This window comes from Theropithecus gelada, chromosome 16 (assembly GCF_003255815.1).
Source record: "Theropithecus gelada isolate Dixy chromosome 16, Tgel_1.0, whole genome shotgun sequence".
Classification (NCBI taxonomy): Eukaryota; Metazoa; Chordata; class Mammalia; order Primates; family Cercopithecidae; genus Theropithecus; species Theropithecus gelada.
In genome coordinates, this window is record NC_037684.1 from 66,215,846 (window position 1) to 66,237,924 (window position 22,079).

Consider the following 22,079-nt stretch of genomic DNA (forward strand, 5'->3'; position numbering starts at 1 on the left):
GATAGAGCGAGACTCTGTCTCCAAAAAAAAAAAAAAAAAAGAAAGAAAAATAGGATGGATGGATGAGAAAAGAAACAGCCAGGAGCTCTAGAGATGGGAGGGAAGCAGAGGGCTGGAACCCACAGAGACAGGAAGTCACCAGGGGGAGGGGCCTGAGGCCAGAAGCATAGCGTCCATTTGGGCGCCAGTATCCAGATGCCCTTTGTCTCCCACTAAGTCATCGGAGGTGAAATCACCACCAATCTCAAGAGCCTGGGAGGAATGCCAAGACAGGTCACATGAAGAATGTGGCAGCCCTCCAGGAAAGAGGGTCGCCTAGGGGGACCCAGTGTCTCTGGACAGTTTATTTTACATGGGATGAATCTAAGCATCTCGAGGATACACACGGAGCCAAAGAAGAAAAAATGAGATGGGATTTAACTTCCTGAAAACTCTTTATAATAATGCAGGACAACTGTATATAGCAAACGCCTTCAAAATTTAAACTCTTTAAACATTTAATTCTTCAGCGTTAATACACACAAATGCGATAACGGGTTGGAGGGGGGGGCGGGGGCAGGTGGGTTACAGCCTTCACTGGGATCGGGGTTTCAACAGTGTTACTTATAAATTATGTTACATCGATTTTATTTACTGATCTAGGCAGCCAGAGGGTGGAAGGATATACAATGTGGAGGACACACATTCATACCGGGGTGAGAAGTGCTGGCGGGAGACACAGCTCTTTAACATGAAAAATGTATAAAGTATTTAGCAAAAGTTACAGAAAACAGATCAAACAAGCAAGTTTATTTTGTTAGAAAATTCCACTCTCATAGGGTTTGCCGATGTGCTCGTGTCTGTGAAGGGGTTGTCTCTGGTCATCTCCTTCGTAAGGAAGGGAAAGGATGCTAAGTTGGGGCCCCTGTCACCAAGGATGGCTGGTGTCCCTTTGAGTGTCTGTCCCTGGGTCCACACAGCTGCCTGGAACCCACGACTCCTGACAGCCCGTCTAATGCAGGTGATGCTGGAAGGGAGGTATCCCCACTTGACAGAGATGAGTGCACGAAAGTCCCGACAGGGGATGTGACTTAACTTCAGGTTATGGGACAAAGGAGGCAGCAGAGCAGGGCCAGTCCTGTGCCCTCCCCCTGCATAGCAGGCTTTCCCTCTAGGTCTCCAAGTCACCCCACCCTGAGAGAGCACTCACGTGCCCTGACCTCTTTACATTCCACTGCAATCTCACTAAAGTTTCCCTCAAACACCAAGGAACAGTCCCGAACACCACACGCCATCTCCAAAGGCCATCACCCCAAGCTCACGTCACCCCCAGAGACACCTCCCAGCAAAGCCTCCTGACAGTCATGTCCCAGCATTTAGAACGTGGGCAGAAGCGCACTGGTTTTTGCTGTCTGATTCTCGCTCTAACCTGCTGCAACGGGAATTGCTTCTTCACCTCCAGGAAAGCCTCAAAAGAAATACTCCTGAGGGGAAGACAAGAGTCCTCCCGAGCAAAATTCCACCCAGCAGAGTCCTGGCAGCCTCCTGGGCTCCCTACCTTGAGGCCCTGGGGGCTCAGGCTTCCTGGCCCTATATCTTCACCTGCTCTGGATCCAGAAATGTCTCTGGTTCGCATAGAGAGGTACCCAACTGGTCTCGGGGCTCACCTTTCACTGAGCAGGGAGAATGAACAAGACATAGCTTAGAGGATTGTTTACCTCGGGGGTCACACTCAGCCCGATCTGGCCTTAGCTGGATGTGGTCCTGTCCCTGCCACCACGTACCACCATCCAGTGGGCTGCAGGCACAGGCCAGGCTGTGTGACCACCAGCTGAGCAAGGCTCCAGCTGCGACAAAGACTCCATCTTCACACCTGTCCTGGTTCCTGGGGAGTGGACTCCAGAATATACTATCAAAGGTTGGTGAAGGAGACCCAAACGGTCTTTACTTGCGCTTTCTTTGGGGGGTCCTAGGAGAAACTACCTCATTCTTAACAGCTCATAAAACTCTTAATTTTAGCTATTGGAAAAGTGCCAAGGCAACTCTCTCTCACCAGGACTTGAGGCAATTCTATGCACGACTGTGCAGGTGAGAGCCAGAGATGGCATGAACACGTGTACAGGGTACATCATTGGAAACGAGAAGGGGGGGAGGTACATGCAGTTGCCGGTGACCTGAGACACTCATCTAGAACACATACCCTCAGCTTGCAGATGAAGCAACAGATCCAGGAAAGCATCGTGATGAGCCCCAGGGCCAGCCCCAGCCTTCTTGTCCATGCTGCTGCTGCTCGCCTTTCAAAGCCCCCAACGCCCCATACACACCAAGGACCGTGTGACACTGAAGCCTGGGTCCCAGAAGGGAGCAGATCTACTGGCTGAGGTGCAGGCTTTGGGTTGCAGCAGACGTGAGCAGCAATTGAGCACCCATCCATCCCTTCCCCTCCCATCCCATCCCTGGCTTCTTTCTGCACTACCAAAAACCTACCACGAGCCAAAAAGGCGAGTGTGAGTTCTAAGAACAGCTTGTGGGCACAGCTGGCATTTGGAGGAGGAGCCTGGGGAGCTGAAGGAAGCAGCAAGCTGGAAGTGGTCGTGCAAACAAGTTGAAGACCCCGGGCCAAGAACTTCCAGGGCAAACGGCTCAGTGTAAAAATAAAGAAGCAAAGTAGTGCATCCATGCAATGAAATACTTCCTGGCAACGAGAAGGAACGAACCACGCACACATCGTGGATGACTCAAAAGCATTAAGCTGAGGGAAAGATGCCAGACTCAAAAGGCTACATCAGTGTGACTCCATTTATATGACATTCTAGAAAAGGCAAAATTAGAGGATCAGATAATCAATCAGGGTTGCCAGGAAAAGAGGGCAGGAGGAGGGAATTTTTTGGAGTGATAAAAACAGGTTGATCTTGGTGATGGTCACAAGACAATAAATTTGCCAAAATTCACAGAACTGTATATTTCCAAAGGGTGAATTTTACTGGATGTCAATCATACCTCAATAAACCTGGGAAAAGGTGGTGGCGGTGGGCCTTGTAGGGATGGAAGGATTATGGGGATAAGACGATATCCAGGCTATGTGGGCGGGCAGCCGATCTGTACCCCACTTAACATTAGAAGTGCTCTCTCCTACCTACACAAGGAGTACATCTCTAGCCTTCTGTTTAAACGCTCCTTGTCAAGACTACCTGCAGCTGGAAGTAAAATCACCTAAACAAGCCAAAGTCTCTCACATCCTTTGAATTTTATGGCTTGTTTTTCCAAAAGGGACTTTGGCTCAGCCCAGATTTTTATGCATCCATCCACTCATCTAGTAATTGATTGGTTTTCACATAGGGTGAGGAAACAAAGCCCTGGTTGGTGAATTCATTGGTACACTGTTTCAGTGTGCCTGGCTGTTTATCAACCCTGACTGCGGAGCACTGCCTCCCACCGCAGAAATTCTCCTTGGCCAACAGGGCGCTGAGTGGAGCCAGAAAGGAGGCCCAGGATGGTCCCACTGACAGAATCTCAGGGCCACCGTCTCCACAGTCCAAGTGGCCTATGTGTTGCCACTGATGGAAAGCACTAGAAAGAATCGAGGGTAACAAGTGGCTCTTCCTGGAGGTTCTCATGGCAACCAACTTGGAACACCATTTGGCTTAAGGATTTTTTTTTTTTTTCTTTTTAAATCAGGCTTTCACAAACAGATCTTGTGTATCAGTCTCTTGGGTGGAGGCAGGTAGAAGGGGCTGACTTGTTCTCAGAAATGGAATGGAGGTTCTCAAGAATAGCCCAGACTCACCCACTTTGAATAAACCCAGCTAAGTCCTCACCTAAGCACCAAGACATAAGCAAAACAAAACAACAACCCAGATAGCGTACTTGCCACTCCAAAGTGCAGTCTTTTATTTTCTCAGTTGCATCCTAATCTTGATTTCAACCAGAAAGGGGCCCCTGTTCATACGCACAGGGGTCTGGACTGTCGACTCCAGCCCTACTCTTAATTCACTGGCCATTTCACAGCCTCACTGGGTACCCTTGGGCTTCACTTTCCTATTTGCAAAGAGTTATTTATTTTTAATTTTTTTTGAGATGGAGTCTTGCTCTGTCGCGCAAGCTGGAGTGCAGTGGCATGATCTCGGCTCACTGCAACCTCCACCTACCAGGTTCAAGCAATTCCAATTCTCCTGCCTCAGCCTCCCGAACAGTTGGGACTACAGGTACGCACCACCACACCTGGGCAATGTTTTGTATTTTTAGCAGAGATGGGATTTCACCGTGTTAGCCAGGATGGTCTCGATCTCCTGACTTCGTGATCCGTCCACCTTAGCCTCCCAAAGTGCTGGGATTACAGGCATGAGCCACCGTGCCCAGCCCTTATTTGTAAAGAGTTATTTAAAGCAAACAAAGAAATTTCTGAAATTCGAGTTGGATATGGGCCGTGAGGGTCTGGTGACCAGGTGATTAAAATCTTGTTGCTGTCTACCTTCCATCCAATAGGTAAATGCCTCACGACGGTAGTTTATATTTATAATAAAGAATCACAGAGGGTTAAGTGTGGAGAGCGCACAATGTTCTTATTATACGCCTCCCGTCAACATGGAGAATAGAGGAGAGCGGAGGAATGCCCATCTTACAACTACAGCGCCACTTCTCAGCACGCCTGGCTTGTCTTGAGCATTCACTGAACAAATGAATGTAGATTAATCAGCGCAACAGACTTACCTCTGAAAACTTGAATTCTGCAGAGTACCTATATATGAATGCCAAGGTTGCTGACCTGTAAGGCCCCTGAAAACGAGAGATCATGGGCTTCCCTGATGACAGGGCCATATGGTGTCCTCAGATTAGATCGTAGCCCAATGGCTTTAACTTGCTTGATGAATGAGTAACAGAGGGAAGAAAGAAAGGAAGTACGTGAAGGGGGTAAAGAGAAGGAGGGGATGAGGGGGAAAGAGTGACCTCCAAAAACGGACTGGCCCAAACTGGGCCAACTTGAGCTACCCTGGAAGACGCAAGAGGGTTCACTCTATCCCAGGGATGAACAGAGGACTCTGGAATCCTCAAATGGAAATGGAAAAGTCAATGAGCCATATTGTACTCAAAATATCTTGTTAATAACAAGGCTATTGGCTTTGAATGTTTGGAAATCATCCACAAAGTAGTTTACTAAGCCACAAAGCAATTACCACTAGCACCCATTTTTCATAAGGAAACCAAGAAATAATATTCTAAAATCGGTAGCTGGTGTCATGACCCAACCCCAGATCTGGACTGAGCGGTTCTCTATCCCATGGACAGATCCTACCAGGAGGTCTTCATGTCGGTGAAGGCCTTTGCGTCGGCCTTTTTGGTTGCCATGCTTCAAGAACAAGAGAAAAGTAACAACGTTTGGTTTACTTTAGTATATTAGGCATTTTTCTAATGCGAACTATAAGAAAGCAATTCTCATTCAATGATAGAGGTGCCAAAAAATTAGAGATTAGTAAGTCATCGGTTTCTAGCACGTTAAGACTGAAAGACCAGTGAGCTGTGCTTCTTGAATTCTGCCCTCACTGCAGATGTGCAGGTCAAACCCAAAGTGGTCAATGGCAAAGAAGGAGAAAGATGGATTTCCAGGGTACGGGCTCCTGACTAGAATCTGTCCCTCGCTCACGCTTCTCCCGGCCCTTGGGGCTGAGTCTTTAGACTGACATGGTGGAGAATGTGTTTGCTGTGGTAGAGAAAGCAATGAGCTGGACCAAACAGCAGCACTGAAAGCTTCCCAAGTCACACTCAGACCAGACTTTTCCAGGGATTGGAAGACGGAGAGAGGGAAAGAAGGTGCCGTCACCAAGTGAGGGTTTGGTGCAGGGCTCTGGAACGTCCAGAAGAGCTGGAAGCAAAGGTGGCGGGACACTGTCTGAATGGCAACAACCCAGTGTGGCCACAAGAGAGTCTGCTATGCCTGTCCAGTGCCCACCAGTGACAGAAAACCATACAAGGGACAGCAGTCCCAGCCCTGCCATACACAAGAAGACAGAGCCATCTGGGCGATGACAAAGACTTGCCCTAACCCATCTCCCATGTAGGACTGACTCGGCCCCGTTAAGAGCCTGTGGTGGGCGGCCTGGGAGAGTGGGGGCCAGGGCAGCCCAAAGGTGCAGAGGGCAAAGTGGTGGACAGGCCCCAGCTTGCTGGCCTCTGAGACGAGCTGGTTTGTTTCCATCCCTGAAGCCTCTGGATGAGCTGGATGAGGTCTTGATAACTGAGAACTTTGGAAAGCTTCCTCTAATGAGACTGGGAAGGGGTGGCAGGGTGGGGGCAGGGGCCTCCCCGAGGAAGCAGCTGGGGGAAGGATGATTGGCATTTCCAGAGGAGACTTTACAGACGGCGCCTGATCTCATAGGACACATGAGGCAGCGCTTGATTTGGGGCTAATTTGCCGAATGAGGTAGTTCCATCCTGACCTCTCCAGGCATGGTGGGTCTGGGAAGACAGGAGCCAAGCCTTCCTCCTGAAACCCCTGGTGATGAACAGTGGCTGAGAAAGCCAGATGTGGACCCCCAGAATGCAATGTGAAAAAAATAAAGAAGGAGGGCTGCAAAGGATTCTGGGTGAGGCTGTGAACTGAATGGCACCTTCTACCCATGATGCTGATCCTTGACACCTGGCTTAGAGACAGAGATCTCCCTCCCCTGATCCTCCAAAGCCCTGGAGACAAGGGAGCCAGCTGGAGGAAGAGCCTTGGGGCTTCCAGGGCACAAGCATGTGACGGTGACCCCTACAAAACTCGGCAGGGACCACAAAGTTCCAGCCTCCGTTTGTTTCAGAGCGGCAAGCACAGCACGGAAATCAGGGGGTCTTTAGCCTCAGAGACAAGGGCAGGGCTGTGGGTCTGTCTTCTGGGCCTGGGAATACAGGGGAGCCCCCAGCTAGGCCGTCCGAGTCACCCTTCTGGAATCACCAGCTCTCTGCCCTCTCCTCAGTGGCCCCAGGAGAAAGGGTGGGGGGCATCCACTCAGCATGGGCCCCACGGTGGGAGCCCAGTCCCCCTCCCCAGCAGGACCCCCCGAAACTGCACAGGCCCATCTAGATCTCCATGTCCACAGGGCGTATGCTGCCCGTCTTGTGCTCTCTGACCCACAGCTCCCTGTCTTTGGCCGGGTCCACTTTTCGAAGCAGTTGATCCACGGGCTCGACTGTCTGCAAGAGACAGAGAATACGCGACATCGTCAGAGACAGCAGCCAAGCTGGGGAGAGCTCCTCTGAGACATGCTGTCCTCACCTTAGTGTCTCTCAGAGCAGCCTCTCTAGAGGGCTCCAGGGCCCCAGGGGAGGCCCATCTGAGGAACAGCACACGAAGAGGGCTGTGAACGGGGAAGCCCAGAACGCATCCGGACTCTGCTTCTCACCCTGCAGACTCCAGGCCTGGATAAGAGGCTGGGAGGGCCTGAAAGGCTGTCCTTCTCCCTTTCACCCCACATTCACCACCAGAGAACAGGACAAATAAAACTTGAGCTTTAGGTATTTTGAATATTTCTAGAAGTCGTTTTTTTTTTTGTTTTGTTTTGTTTTTTAAGAAATTTAATAACGTCTTCAGCTACTATAACTATTATGAGCTTCTTTCTTGGGGTAACAGCTCACAGGTGAGTCCACTTCACATGCCAGGGTCGGATTCACACGGACGTCCAGGACAATGCTGACAGGCCCAGCCCACGAGGCCACCCCCAGGCCACAGCACCTGCCCACTGCCCGCCTTTAGGATAGATTCACTTGCAGCAGCCACTTGGCCACGGCCTAGCACCAGGTGGCTCTCCCCAGGCCCTGTGTCACCCAGGAGTCCTGCTGGGCTGGAAACTCACGCTTTGGTTGAACATGTCTGTTTCATGCCGCAGCTGCGTGTACTGGCACAGGTGCTGCCGGATCATCTCTACCCTCTCCACCTCCAGCCGCTCTAGCTCCTGCCGAGAAAGTAAAGGCCGGAGAACTCTGAGCACGTCCCTTCCACTTGGGGGTCCTCCCACCAAGATGACAAAACGCAAGTCACTGGCTGTGGATATCCTGCCCCATCTGACTCCCTGGGGTCTGATGAGGAGCGTGCCCCGTTATCTCGGGTGAAGGTGAAGCTGATGACAGCAGCAGCTGCTGTTTTACTTCCTGAAAAGCCTGCTCCGCCAGGCACCGAGCTGACGGCTTTCCGTGCGTTCCTTAACTGTCCTCGTTACAATTTTAAGAGATCGTTTCTGTTATGATCCCCATTCTCCAAGCAAGGGAACTAACACCTAGAGAGGCAACAACACGGCTCACCCAAAGCGACACGGAATGATGGGGGAGACAGGATTTAAACCAGAGTCCATCGGGCTGTTACTCATGGCACCGCACCCACGCAGCCCGAGCCCTGGTGCCCTGGTGGGGTGCAGCAAGGGGACACATGTGGGAGCTCCATGCCACACATTCCTGGGACCTTGTCCCTGGGCCTCTGCTGAGCAGCCTCCCTTCCTCTGCCCACGCCCAGTGCTGCGGCCGCAATAGAGACCAGGCCAGGGAGGCAGACGGGGCTGCACGTGGCGCAGCTTTTGTCAAAGGGGAGAGGGGAAGGCGTTTGTCCTCTGGTTTCTAGACGGTTTTGTGTCTTTGGAATCTAGGGGATCAGGCTGTTATTCTGCATCCAACTAGGTCACTGCCCAGGTGATTAACCAGAAAAGGGGGGTAAAGCAGGGGGCTTAATTAGGAGATTAACCAGGAGGAAAACTAGGCCACTGTCCCTGGTGGAGGCCTCTAATCTGCTCTGGTGGGCTGACACCTGGGGAAGGCAGCTGGTGAGTCCTGTGCTGGATGGACAGGGGTGGCTTTAGGCAGTGGGATGATCCGATGAGCACCTGGCATGATGCCTCCTGTCCCATCTGGCCCAAGCACCAGCCACACTTCGCTGTCCACTCAGGCAGGTGCTGATCGATAAGGAGATGCTGCTCCTTTACAAGAAATACTCAGGAAAACATCATCGGCCCTGCCGCCTGTTGTTCACCCTTGGTCAGAGGCCTCCCCCCACCCCCCGTGTAGCGCCAACCTCACCCATCCATCCACTTTGCAAGGATCTCCTATCAAGGACCTGCATCTCGTGTGTGTGTGTGTTGGGGGGGGGGGTCCTGTCTTCCTATAGCTTGGCTATTTTTCCTAAAGAGGCCATTGTCCACTTAGTTGAGGAGAATTCTCAGTTGACCCTGACCTCTCAGGGGACAGCCCAAGAAGGATGTAGCCATATCCAACCCAACCCTGCCCACGTCCACACAGCTAGGAAGCGCTGGAGCAGAGATCTGAATCCACATAAGCTGGCTCAGATTGAGGTTTTGACCCCAACACTGAAGTAGGTTTGATGACCATCTCTAGGGTCACTCCACCCCATCACCCCCGTGCCCGCTAACCACCACCAGGGGCTGCTCTGCGTCAGCCTCTACCGTCATGTCCACACATCCCTGACCACTTACCAATGTGGTGGTCACCATCTCTTCAAACCACTTGGACTGGGCCTGGTTGTAGAGGTCCACACAGCGCATGAGGTCATCTCCTGGAAAAAAGACCACAGTCACCATCACGATGCATCCTGTCCCCACCATGACTCCGTGCCCCACCACCAAGCCTTCTCCTCCCACTAGGGTCACGGTGGCCACTGGAAAGTTGGAAAAGGGATGGCAGTAGGAGTAGGAAGAAGAAAGCAGAGCCAAGGAAGGAAGGAAGGGGGCAACCCACTCCCATGAGAAACCAGCTCAGGTGTCCCCTTGAAGCCTGACGCCAGATACCAAGGATTCAGGATGGTGGTTCTCACTGTGTGTGTGTGTGTGTGTGTGTGTGTGTAGGGCATTCCTAGGACCCCCGATCCTACCATGAGCCCAAGAAATGCTTCCCCCTCTCTAAAGATGGCAGTTTTATTTTACACTGGGGAGTCCAGATCGGTTAAAACATGTCACACACAATTTGGTACTAAGAAGAATTAAGGAAGATAAATTTGCAGATCACGTGTGTGTGTGTGTGTGTGTATGCATGAACACACTGCAAGATGTCCTTCTGAAGCACTAAAGAATGCATCTATAGTCCCAGTCTAAAACATGCACTGAAGCAGCACACACCAGCTTCAGGAGAGTGGCTACCTTGGGAAACAGAGAGAGGCCGAGTGGGCAGGAATCAGCGCCTCCCATCGCATTTTATGTCATCGCAGAAAGATCTGAGGCAAACGTAACTATCCAATATTGATGACTACTCTATTACTTTCTGTTATCATATGTACGTCTGGAACATTTTGTAATTAGAAAGGAAACGCACTGTGGAGTAACTGCAAACATTACTAAGTGTATCAGCACCTTGGAAGCTTGCTACACAAATCACCGTCTGTGGGACAGTGGCACTTGTATCCCCCGGGGTCGGCCAGAAATTCAGAAACCCAGGACAGATCCGAGACCTACTGAATCAGAGACTGCGTGTTTACGAGAAGCTCTGGTAATGCGTGTGCACATGGCAGGCGGAGCAGCACAGCCCTCGTGCACAGCTTTGTCTCAGCGTAGCTTCCTGATCTGCTCAGGGCTCCAGCAAGAGGAAGGCATCATGGTCTTCACTCAAGATGGAAAATGCTCACAATGAACCCCAGAGTGAAGTAATTTTCTCTAGTAATTCTAGAAGCAGAATGCTAGCGTGGAACTTGGGAATCTGAGTAGAGTTCAAGTTACTCCTGTAGCATCATCCTTGTGGCTCATAGTACTCTGATAGGAAAGCCAAAGAGAATAGGGAAGGTTATGTCTCCATACCCAAGGCCAAGCTGCGAACCACACCACTAGCTGTGCCGCACGCCAGGGGCAAGTGTGCCTTGAGTAACAGAGCCCACACCGAGGCATTTATTCATTTTGTTCTTGGTCCAAGGCCAGTGACTGGACCCTTGATCCCAAGGGGCACTGACCCAGAGAGAAGAAAGTGGATACCACGCTGTAAAATGTATTTTTTTTTTTTGAGATGGAGTCTGACTCTGTCACCTAGGCTGGAGTGCAGTGGTGCAATCTCAGCTCACTGCAACCTCCACCTCCTGGGTTCAAGTGATTCTTCTGCCTCAGCCTCCTGAGTAGCTGGTACTACAGGTGTGTGCGACCACCCCTGGCTAGTTTCTGTATTTTTAGTAGAGACGGGGTTTTACCATATCAGCTAGGCTAGTCTCGAACTCCTAACCTTGTGATCTGCCCGCCTCGGCCTCCCAAATGCAAATACATTTCCACCAAGAGCTCCTGCCTGGCCAAGGAGGAGGAGGGCGGCGTGCTGCTCTGTACACTGTGAAACTCCCTGAGCCCTGTGTGTCAATCCTGATTTTGAGAAAATGCTTCAAGAACTGCCACAGCATTGGGAAACAGAGTAGGTGAAGGGGGCTGTGCCTTCTCTCTATGGTAGCCCAAGAGCTTGAAAGTGGACCTTTATGAACAGCATTGGTTAAGACCATGGATTGTGGGACAAGAATGCCTTTGTTGTCACCCCAGTTCAACTACTTAGTAACTGTGTAATCGTAGACAAGTCAGTTAACCTGCCCTTGCCTCCGTGTCTTCATCTGTAAAACGGAGATAACGACTGTACCTTTACGGAGTTGTTACGAGGAATAAATATGTCCACATATGTAAAGCACTTAGAGATGGGCGTAGAGAGCCAAATATTAATATGGGCTATGGTGCTGATGAAGATGAAGATGATGATCATGATCCCTGAGGATCTGACGTCCTTCCTTCTAGAAGCCTTGGAAAAGATCAGGAGGAGGGAGGAAAGGAACAGAAGGAAAGAACAGGTGGCAGTTACTAAGCAACAGGCTGTTCAGAAAAATGGTGACAAGCCAGGGTCTCTGGAATAAGAGGAGACTGAATTTTGGCTTCACCGCTCCACCACTGTGGAGCTCATGGAAGATTCTCACTTTCTCCGCCGTCAGTCTTCTCAGTTGTAAAGGGTATACATATACCTCCCTGCAGGGGGACTGTACTGATCCAAAGAGACAATGCTCTAAAGCATGGAGGCTGGCCACAGCGATCGCTCAGAAGAGGTGGCATTTTTCAGAGTTAGGTCTAAGGACTGTCACTTTCACCACAAAATGATTCCGAACTACAGGAATGAGAGACCGTATTATCTGATGATAATGCAATAAAACTATGTAAAAAAAAAAAAAAAATAGCAAGATTAGAAAACAACAAAAAAGCCCTTGCTTGTAAACATGTAAAGATTTTCTTTGAAACAATTCTTGGCTCAGAGATTAAATGAAAACCCAAATAGCAAAACACATTGAAAACAGCAGAAATAAAAACGCCACAAATAAGAAACTGTGGAATATGGTTAGACCACCAGTGTAAGGAAAAAGAAATGTCTGGTGGGTTAAATATTTCACTGTTTTCTTTTGTTTTTTTTTTGAGATGGAGTCTTGCTCTGTGGCCCAGGCTGGAGTGCAGTGCTGTGATCTCGGCTCACTGCAACCTCTGCCTCCTGGGTTCAAGCGATTCTCCTGCCTTGGCCTCCCAAGTTGCTGGAATTACAGGCACACACCACCACACCCAGCTAAGTTTTGTATTTTTAGTAGACACAAGGTTTCACTATGTTGGCCAGGCTGGTCTCGAACTCCTGACCTCGTGATCTGCCCACCTGGGACTCCCAAAGTGCTGGTATTTTACAGGCATGAGCCACCCCGGCCAGCCTTCACTGTTTTAAAAACAAAAACAAAAACACCTGAAACAAAAAAAAAAAGTAAGAAAAAACCCTCTAGGTGATTAAAAAGAAAAGATCTAAGTCAGCTGTGAAATCTAGGCTTCTTATGGGAAATATCACTGTACAGAAAAACGGCAAGAAAAAATAGACAAACAACAACAACAACAAAATTACAAAGAACAAAACTAAAAGACAAATGACAATCTAGGAAAAATATCTGCAATTAAAATGACAAACGGGCCATGTGCTGTGGCTCACGCCTGTAATCCCAGCACTTTGGGGGGCCGAGGCAGGCGGATCACGAGGTCAGGAAATCAAGACCATCCTGGCTAACACAGTGAAAACCTGTCTCTAATAAAAATACAAAACAATTAGCCGGGCATGGTGGCGGGCACCTGTAGTCCCAGCTACTCGGGAGGCTGAGGCAGGAGAATGGCGTGAACCCGGGAGGCGGAGCTTGCAGTGAGCCGAGATTGCGCCACTGGGTGAAACTCCGTCTCAAAAAAAAAAAAAAAAAAAAGACAAATGGTTCATCTCCCTGATAGATAAAGAATCTATGGTCAATGGGGAAAGGATATAAAGGATATAAGTTAGTCAGTTCACAGAAAGTACAAAATGATTTATATGTACATTTTACATACTCAACCGGGGTTATGGAGAAAAGCAAATTAAAAACAAAATATCATTTTCCTCTCTCACTAACGATTTCAAATCTTGGTGACACACAATGTTGATAAGCATTTAGAGAACAGGCATTATTCATAGATGCTGTTGATGGGTGCTCTCTCTGGAAAGCAATTTGGAAATATCCATCAAGATGAATAATACCCTTTGACTCAGCATCTATATTCTCTCTATATGCAGATCTGGTCTTAGGCACACACAAAGATGCAGGTACAAATAACAACAGCTTCACTGGCTGGCAAGCACTCTGAAACAGTCTGAGAGTCCTAAACCTCAATTAAGGGAATGATGAAATAAATTTGGGTACAACCATACAATCGGACACTGGCCAGCCATTAAAAAGTTTGATATGCATGAATGGAAGGGCAAAAAGATTTATACAAATGAAAGAGAGGTATTTCCAAGAAATTCAGAAGACAGACTGTATCATCAAATTTATATAAATTTAAATATTTAAAAATCAACACACTAGGAAGAGATGGTGATTATTTCTGTGAATAGCATTTTATATTCTTGTCTGCTGCTTAAAATATTTTGCCATGTACCAATACTGTTTTTGCAATATCATTTTTTTTTGAGGTGGAGTCTCTCTCTGTCACCCAGGCTGGCATGCAATGGTGTGATCATAGCTCACTGCAGCCTTAACCTCCCGGGTTCAAGCCATCCTCCACCTTAGCCTCCTGAGTGGCTGAGACTACAGGCATGCACCACCATGCCTAACTAATTGTTTCAATTTTTTTTTTTTTTTTTGTACAGATGAGGTACTATGTTGCCCAGGCTGGTCTCGAACTCCTGGGCTCAAATGATCCTCTTGCCTCTGCTTCTCAAATTGCTGGGATTACAGGTGTTAGTCACTGCACCTGGCCTACAATTTATTTTTTTAATAACTTAATAATTTAAACAGATCTCTTCCCCTTATGTGCCCCCCTTCTCTCTACCAATAAATATATTGTGCCTTCTATTTATGGATCCTGTAATTTATTTTTGTGCATTATAAGATCTGTATAAAAAATGTTATCCTTCTATTACATTATTTTTTATTGACCTATTTCTATCCTACCTTATGTAAGGTGAATGCTTTCTTCTGTAATGAAGGATTTTAACAGGTTCACCAGAAATTGAGATGAATAGTGTTAGACCAAACTCTAACACTATGGGACACATTCTCATTCCAGAGGTAACATGTATGTCCTCTCGTGCAGTAAAACGTGGCTTGTAAGGTGAATGCTTTCTTCTATAATGAAGGAATTGTAACAGGTTCACCAGAAATTGAGGTGAATAGTGTTAGACCAAACTCCAACACTATGAGACACAATCTCATTCCAGAGGTAACATATGTGTCCTTCTCGTGCAGTAAAACATGGCTTCCTAGTTACTGAGGTTTTCACTGGTTTCTACCAGGCCTTCTCTTCCTCTGTGTATTAGCTAACTTTTACCACTAGGTGGAAGCAGAAACCAATTCATTGGGAGACTTCTTCCGGGAGACTGAAATCTGGCTATTTCTTTAAACAAAGTGTCAGCCTCTGTTCCCAGGGCAGGAGCCCATCCCCATAGGTGAACCTTGAAAGCATTGCTTCCTGGGGAGGTGGGCAGCTTGGGTGGGCTGTGCGCTTCTGTGGGCTCTGAACAGGGACAGGGCCCTGAGCTGTCAGCGCGTGAAGGAGTTTGTCCACCTCCTGGTCAGAGATCTGGGGCTTGGGCAAAAAAAAAAAAAAAAAAAAGTAAAAAAAAATTAAAAAGCCATGATCAGGGAGACAGTGAGAAGTCCAGCCTCTACCACGTCCCAGAACTAGCCCGGCCTGTCTCCTTCCTCTGATGCCAAAAGTCTCTTCCTTTGAGATCTCTGGGTGTGGGTCAGAGAAGAGAGAAGAGGGCGTACCTCCTGGGAAACAAGGGAAGTCATTTCCCCACTGCAGTCTTGCAAAGGAGAGATGCACCCTCCCTGGTCACCCCATCTCCTAGCCCCATGCCCTCTCCTTCTGGGCGCACTGAGCAGGCCGGGAGGGTGCCCGGCACTCACCAGCCTGTGTGGACTTCCTCCGCGCCTTCTTGATGTCCTCCTCTGTCTTGTTGCTCAGCTTGATCTCCAGCTGCTGGGTCTTCATCTCCAGGTCTCTCTGCCGCTCTGTGAGGGCTTTCCGGGCCTGGGATCCAAGGACACAGAGAAGCTGCTCGTAAAGCTTGGAGCCAGTGGGCCTCCTGGGCCACGCAGCCTAGCTTCCCTTTAGAGCCCTTTTACCCCTTGTTTGTGTGGATGATGCCACAGTGGCCCAGAGAGGCGCAGCAGCCGGGGTGGCGCCACCCAGCTAGGTAGAGGCTACAACCTGGCTCTTTTCATCCTTGTCTCTTCCACTGACATCGGGGCTCAGCCTACATCAATCTCTCAAATCACGTTTGTTTCCCCTGATGGAGCCTGTATACAGACTGGGGACCTAGGCAGTCCTAAAACCACATCCCCTGTGCCTGGAAGGGACCACAAAGGCCACCTGTGTCACCCCCCTGCCATACTTCATAGGATGTAGCACCAGCCCTCCCGTTCCGGAGCTGGACACGCCTTGACCCTCTCATTCCCCTCACTCTACTGCCTTTCCTCCAGGCCACCACTGGCATCTCTGTGGCCCTTGGGTGGCGGCAGCTGACTGGGTCCAGGGTGTCCCAGTATTTTGAGCCCCCTTCTCCTCTCTAAAGCACCGGGGCTGGGAATCAGTCTCTGGGGCACGCTGTCTTCCCTCTAAGGCTGAACATCAGCTCCCTGGAGGCGAGACCACCCAGGACTCTGCATCGTCCCTGAGCAGGAAGGAGAGCAGGAAGCGGGTGACTGAGTCAGGAGGACTCTGCCCAGTGAGGCTTAAACACGGGCCCCCACGTGAACCAGCACCAGTCTCGAGGTTTAATTGGTCGCCTACAGTCCCTCGACCACCCACTGCTGCTGCAGCCTCTCCTCACACCCCTGGCCCTCTGGGTGGTCATTCGAGCATTTGAGCACCATGGGGAGGCAGCTCCATCTGCCCTTGGATGGATGGAGTGCTCAGGTGTGGGCACGAGGCTTGGACATCCCCCTATTCCCCTACCTGGGGACAAAGATTCCGCCTTGGCGTATGGAGCCACTGCTGGCTTCCCAGTCCCCCCACTCCCCCTTCCAGGCAGCCCCTGACGCGCCTGCCCCGGCCCAGTGTCCTGGGCCTCTCACCTTCTCCACCGAGGCATAGCGGCTGGCGAGCTGCTTGCGAAGGTCGGCAATGTGGTGGTCGCACTTTTTCATGTCTTTCTTGAAGTTCTCACGGAAGTTCATCAGGGGCTTCTCCACCTCGCTGTGAAGCTGTTGGGAGAGTGGAGAAGCACACTCAGGACCCAGGGTGTCAGCTGTAAGTCAGTGCAGGGAGGAGGGGTGGGAAGGGCGCCCCCATTTCCCCAGGCAGGTGAGGATGAGTCTGGGGCAGCGACCTGGCAGGAAGGTGAGAGACACGCCCTGACACGTGGCTGCCTATCAGGTCTCAGTTTATGCAGGTCACCTTAGCTCAGGAGGCCCCAGCACACGTCTATAGGATAACTGGTTAGCAACTAGCACCTTCTGATTTCCCCATCTGTTAACTCCTTTCTTCTGGCTTCTGCAGCTGTTACATTTTATTTTTAGAATTTTTTACTGCCTATATTTATGGTTTATAATATGCTGTTTTAAAATATGTATACATTGTTGAATGGCTAAATCAAGTTAATAATCAATGGGCCGGGCATGGTGGCTCATGCCTGTAATCCCAGCACTTTGGGAGGTCGAGGCAGGTGGATCACCTGAGGTCAGGAGTTCGAGACCAGCCTGGCCAACATGGTAAAACCCCATCTCTACTAAATATACAAAAAATAAAATAAAATAAAATAATTATCTGGGCATGGTGGTGGGCACCTGTAATCCCAGCTACTTGGGAGGCTGAGGCAGGAGAATCACTTGAACCTGGGAGGTTGCAGGGAGCCGAGATCGTGCTGTTGCACTCCAGCCTGGGCGACAGAGTGAGACAGTGTCTCAAAATAATAATAAAATAATAATAATAATGACCTCACACACTTATTTTATCCCACAGCTTCCTGCACGGCTTTGTTCTTGTGTCTGTCTCCCTTATTTTCCAAACTGAGAGCCTTCTGGGGACAGAAACCACATCAGCGTCTGTGTCTCCAAGCACTTAGCACAGTGACTGGGGTATGCAGCTCCAGTAGAGAACAGTCGAATGAATGCCATTCAATTAGAGGTCTCAGGTCAGTCCTGTTTATCCAACATCTACTCCATGGCAGGTGCTGAGAATACAAAGATGAGCTAGACAGGCTCCAAACTTCGAGGAACTGATGGTGGGAACTCCTCAAGGCCCGCTGGAAACACAGTGGCAACTCTTCCACACTGCGCTCATGGAGTCATTCTCAGCTTGCTGGGCTGCCTGGGGCACAGGCACACAGGTTCCCACCAAAGGGAACCGCCCTGTATCCCAGGGGCCAGAGAAAAGGGTTTATGCTGCCAGAAGAGCTGGCTGGCATCAGGGTTTTAAGCTTTTTTCTTCTCTCTTATTCCTTCCCTCTTTCCCGCCCCACCCCCCTTTAAAAGAACTTCTCCTTAAAATTTGTTCTTCTTGGTTGTGAGCGTAACATTTATTTCATAAGAAAATAGATCAACGGGATCTGCTGTGGTCAAAGCCAGGTGGCACCCTAGCCCTGTGCACCCCTCCCACCCCACTGCCTGGAATCAGGCAACTCGCTTCAACCTATGCCCACTCCACCACCACCAATCCACCTCCACCTGTCTCAGAGGTGTCTCTAGGGGGCGCAGCTCAACTTCCCTGGACAGATGATATCCCAACGAGGGTTCTGTGACTTCTCTCCTCTCCCTCCTTGCCAGGTTTTTGGCTGTACAATATCCTTTTCTCTGGAGACCGACAGGACGTAGGTGTCCTTATTCTAAGTAACTGACTTACACGGGGCTGGGAGCGCCAAGCGGGCAGGGGCCTGATCTAGCTTGAGCACAGCTGTGCCCAGTGTCTGACCTGGGCTGGTGCAGGGTGGGCGCCCCTTCTGTATTTGCAGAAAGAATGACAAACTCTTCAGAGCCCAATCCCCTGGGTGACAAGAAGACAGCTTTGTCGCTGGATGGCCTTCAAAGACTCACAGAGAACTGGCCATCCAAACACCTCTCTCCTCGTGTTAGTTGTAAATATGTCCTATTTTTTTGAGCCCCTGGAACCTTCCTTGTGTAGGAAAACATCCCCATCTGGTGGCAGTTTGCAGGATGCTACAAACATCTTGAGAGCTTATGAGAATAAACAAATCCCCTTCCCATGTACATAGGTTTGGCATTTGCTGAGGAGGAAGAGCTGTACGACTCCGGCAATCTGGGAGAGTCAGCTCAGCCTGCTGACTCAGAAACTCTGGGGTCTCTTTCTAAGGACGTGGAAAGCAAGTGATTTTCAGACTTTAATATGTCCAGGAATGACCGGGAAGAGTTTTCAACATTAAGGTTTCCTGGACCCCAGCCCCAGGTTCTGTGGTCTGAGGAAAAGCCCATGAACCTGCCAATATACCAAGAAGCTTTTCCCAAATTCAAATGACATTGTGGAAATGCGACGCTGCTATCACAAGTGATTTGATTCCATAGATGAGGATGCCCAGAATCTCCATCTCTCTACAGACTTTTTTTTTTTTTTTTTTTTTTTTTGAGACGGAGTCTCGCTCTGTCACCCAGGCTGGAGGGCAATGGCGCAATCTCGGCTCACTGCAAGCTCCGCCTCCCGGATTCAAGCAGTTCTCCTGCCTCAGCCTCCCGAGTAGCTGGGATTACAGGCACCCGCCACCACGCCCCGCTAATTTTTTTTGTATTTTTAGTAGAGACGGGGTTTCGCCGTCGTAGCCAGGGTGGTCTTGATCTCCTGACCTCGTGATCCGCCCGCCTCGGCCTCCCAAAGTGCTGGGATTACAGGCAGGAGCCACTGCGCCCGGCCGATATTAAGTCCTTTTTAAAGACATAATTTTTTTTCCTTTAAAATGGTTAGGCTGGTATCTTTAGTACTCATTCTTAACTTTTAAGCGTCTCTGTTGAACCAGGAGTCAGAAGTCCTTCCTGGAAGTGTGTCCTTGCAGATCAGGCTGGCCTGTCATGGGCCCATCAGTTTTTCTTTCCAAAACTCTCGCTCTCTCTGCTTCCTTTTCATCTCACACATCAGAAGAGAATAAGAGAAATTCCAACTTGGTAGGAATTTCAGACACTGTCTAGTCTGATATTTGTCAGACGGTGTGCGGCCGAGAGTTATGAAATCAATTTAATGGGCCGGGACCAGCTTTTTTGGTGAGAAGAGACCAGACTTGAACAGAAAATACCAGAGTACATTTCAAGTAGGAGGATAAATACTGTTTTATCAAACATTTGTTTCAGCTACGGATACGTGTCAATGTCTTGTGTGCAGATACCGGAGTGGATACCTACAGATGGGTTCCGAACACCCAGGTAAAATGCATCATTGCTAAGACACTGTCAAATAAGTGTAAAGAGACTGATGTGGTCTGAATTCTTCATTTCATATGTGAAGAAATAAAACCCCAGGCAAGCTAAGTGACTTGCCCAAGGTCACAGAGCCTTGTTAGTGACAGTACTGAGACACAACTTATGTCTCCTCACTCCTGTCCCCTAAATCTTCTGATGGAACGCACAGCCTCTACTGCATGAGATTTTCTACCAGCAGAAGCAATTCTGCTATTCTCCCTTCTTCAGTAGGAGCCAGGTGTGACTTCTTTTGTATACAGCACTCTGATTTCTTTAGTAACCTGCTGCTGTTAGCAATGGCTTGAGCTAGTGGACCAGAAAAACCAGAAAAACTTCTGTAACAGAATTGCATTTCTTTTTTTTTTTTTTTTCTTTTTTTTGAGACGGAGTCTCGCTCTGTCGCCCGGGCTGGAGTGCAATGGCCGGATCTCAGCTCACTGCAAGCTCCGCCTCCCGGGTTTACGCCATTCTCCTGCCTCAGCCTCCCGAGTAGCTGGGAGTACAGGCGCCCGCCACCTCGCCCAGCTAGTTTTTTGTATGTTTTAGTAGAGACGGGGTTTCACGGGGTTAGCCAGGATGGTCTCGATCTCCTGACCTCGTGATCCGCCCGTCACGGCCTCCCAAAGTGCTGGGATTACAGGCTGGAGCCAGCGCGCCCGGCCTGCATTTCTTAAAGAGTTTTTAACACTGACACAGAGCATTCGGAGCAGAATTTCAATAAGTCTTTTGGAGCAGACGTTAAAAAGGATTTTCAGCATATGGAGCTATATTATTCATGGCAGTCAAATAAATCCTTGGAGGCACTTTCTTCTCAAGGAATCTCCGTAAAACCACTAGGCTGCTGCGATGATCGCCTGAGGCCACCAACACTGACCGACAGGCTGGAAGCAGTCGAGAGCCTGTTGTAGCAAAGTCTGTTTTGCATGACGGGTCTTCATGAGCTTCCCCGTCAGCTGAACGGTGAGGTCCACCCTGTGTCCTGAACACTAACTTAAAAATGCTCTGAGCATTTGGTTGTCCGGGGCCAGTCTGCACCAGCCCATTGGCAACCCCTGGAAAGGCAGAGGTTCAGGAAGAGCATGTGTCTTCAATGCCATTGGTCTGCCAAAGAGGGGGTGTTGCTGGAAGAAAAGCTCTGGGGACCAAGTCTCTCATTTGCTCAGTCCTCTCCTTTGCTTGCTCTGTGACTGAGCCCACCTGGCTGTGTGACCATGGGCTGTGATCTCACCCCACCTCTTCTCAGTGTGAAACGGGGATGCCATCTCGCACGGTGGTTGACGGCAATGAGTTAAATCCTGCACACAGCCATCCACACCACTTACGTCACCACTACCCCGTCGGAGAGGGTTTTACCACCTGTTGAGTACTCTAAACAATCAAGAATCAGGGGTCCTGCTGATGGGGAGTAAATGCTACCAAGATTCCCGGGGACCCAGCAGGTGACCTTTCCAAAGCTCACAGCTCTGGCTCCCAGCCCCACCCCATCACAATGGCAGCCCGCCCAGGCATCTTGCCAGTCATTGGAAGTTTCCACCACAGCAGAGAATGGAGCTGCTGGGGGCTCCGACAGGAGAAGGGAGGCCTTGCGGGAAAAAGCTACTCATGATCTGCCGCTGAAAAACAACTTGCTGTTTTGGATGCAACGCAGGAAAAAGACCCTTTCATGGAGTTCCCTTCTCTGCCAGGACTTGAGTAGCCATTTTCTTGTGAAGCGCTTGGAGTAGTGAGGTTAGTTAGCGTGCCTTCACTAGCTGGGAATTGTCACTCACATCTCGGTGTCAACTCAAATCTTGGGGCACACTAAGCCACGGGGAGCTGTAGCAGCTCTGTTCCCTCTTCCCACCCAGCTCCTTAGAAAGTCCTCTCACGTGTCTCAGTCATCTGAGTCACTCATTCTGCCTTCTGTGTGCCGAGTACCATCATGGGGTACGTCACATGGGATCCCAAAGCAGGGAATTGCAGTTGCAGTGGGAACGGCACGAGGAAAGAGACAGGACCAGTGAGTGCTGAACGTGGAAGCCCCAGGAAGCAGCAACCATCTCTGAGGGATGCTACCTTCAAATGATCAAGGATGCGTTTAAAGAAGGGAGACTCAGAGTTTAGGCAGTTTACCCTGCTGTGTCCGACTAGTGATGATGGGAGGGCAGAGGGATGAGAAAGGAGGCCAGGGTCACTGGGATGGTGCACTCTGAGAGGTCCCTCTTTTTTTTTTTTTTTTTTTTTT

The 22,079-nt window shown here is 49.6% G+C and overlaps 1 protein-coding gene across 5 annotated transcripts in view; it reads right to left on the bottom strand.

The window, feature by feature from the left end:
• Positions 1–415: 415 nt before the first annotated feature.
• The window catches only part of GAS7 (growth arrest specific 7), a 286,811-nt gene continuing 265,147 nt past the window's right edge, over positions 416–22,079 (bottom strand). For 3 of the 5 annotated variants that reach the window (XM_025361025.1, XM_025361028.1, XM_025361026.1), the window contains 5 exons: positions 16,532–16,660; positions 15,362–15,485; positions 9,432–9,511; positions 7,809–7,907; positions 416–7,149 (listed from right to left, as the gene is read on the bottom strand). In XM_025361025.1, coding sequence (XP_025216810.1) covers positions 7,036–7,149; positions 7,809–7,907; positions 9,432–9,511; positions 15,362–15,485; positions 16,532–16,660 — 546 coding nt within the window. In that variant the 3' untranslated portion in view covers positions 416–7,035. The remainder of the gene's footprint in view (positions 7,150–7,808; positions 7,908–9,431; positions 9,512–15,361; positions 15,486–16,531; positions 16,661–22,079) is intronic. The other 2 variants (XM_025361027.1, XM_025361029.1) reach the window with 1 other exon arrangement.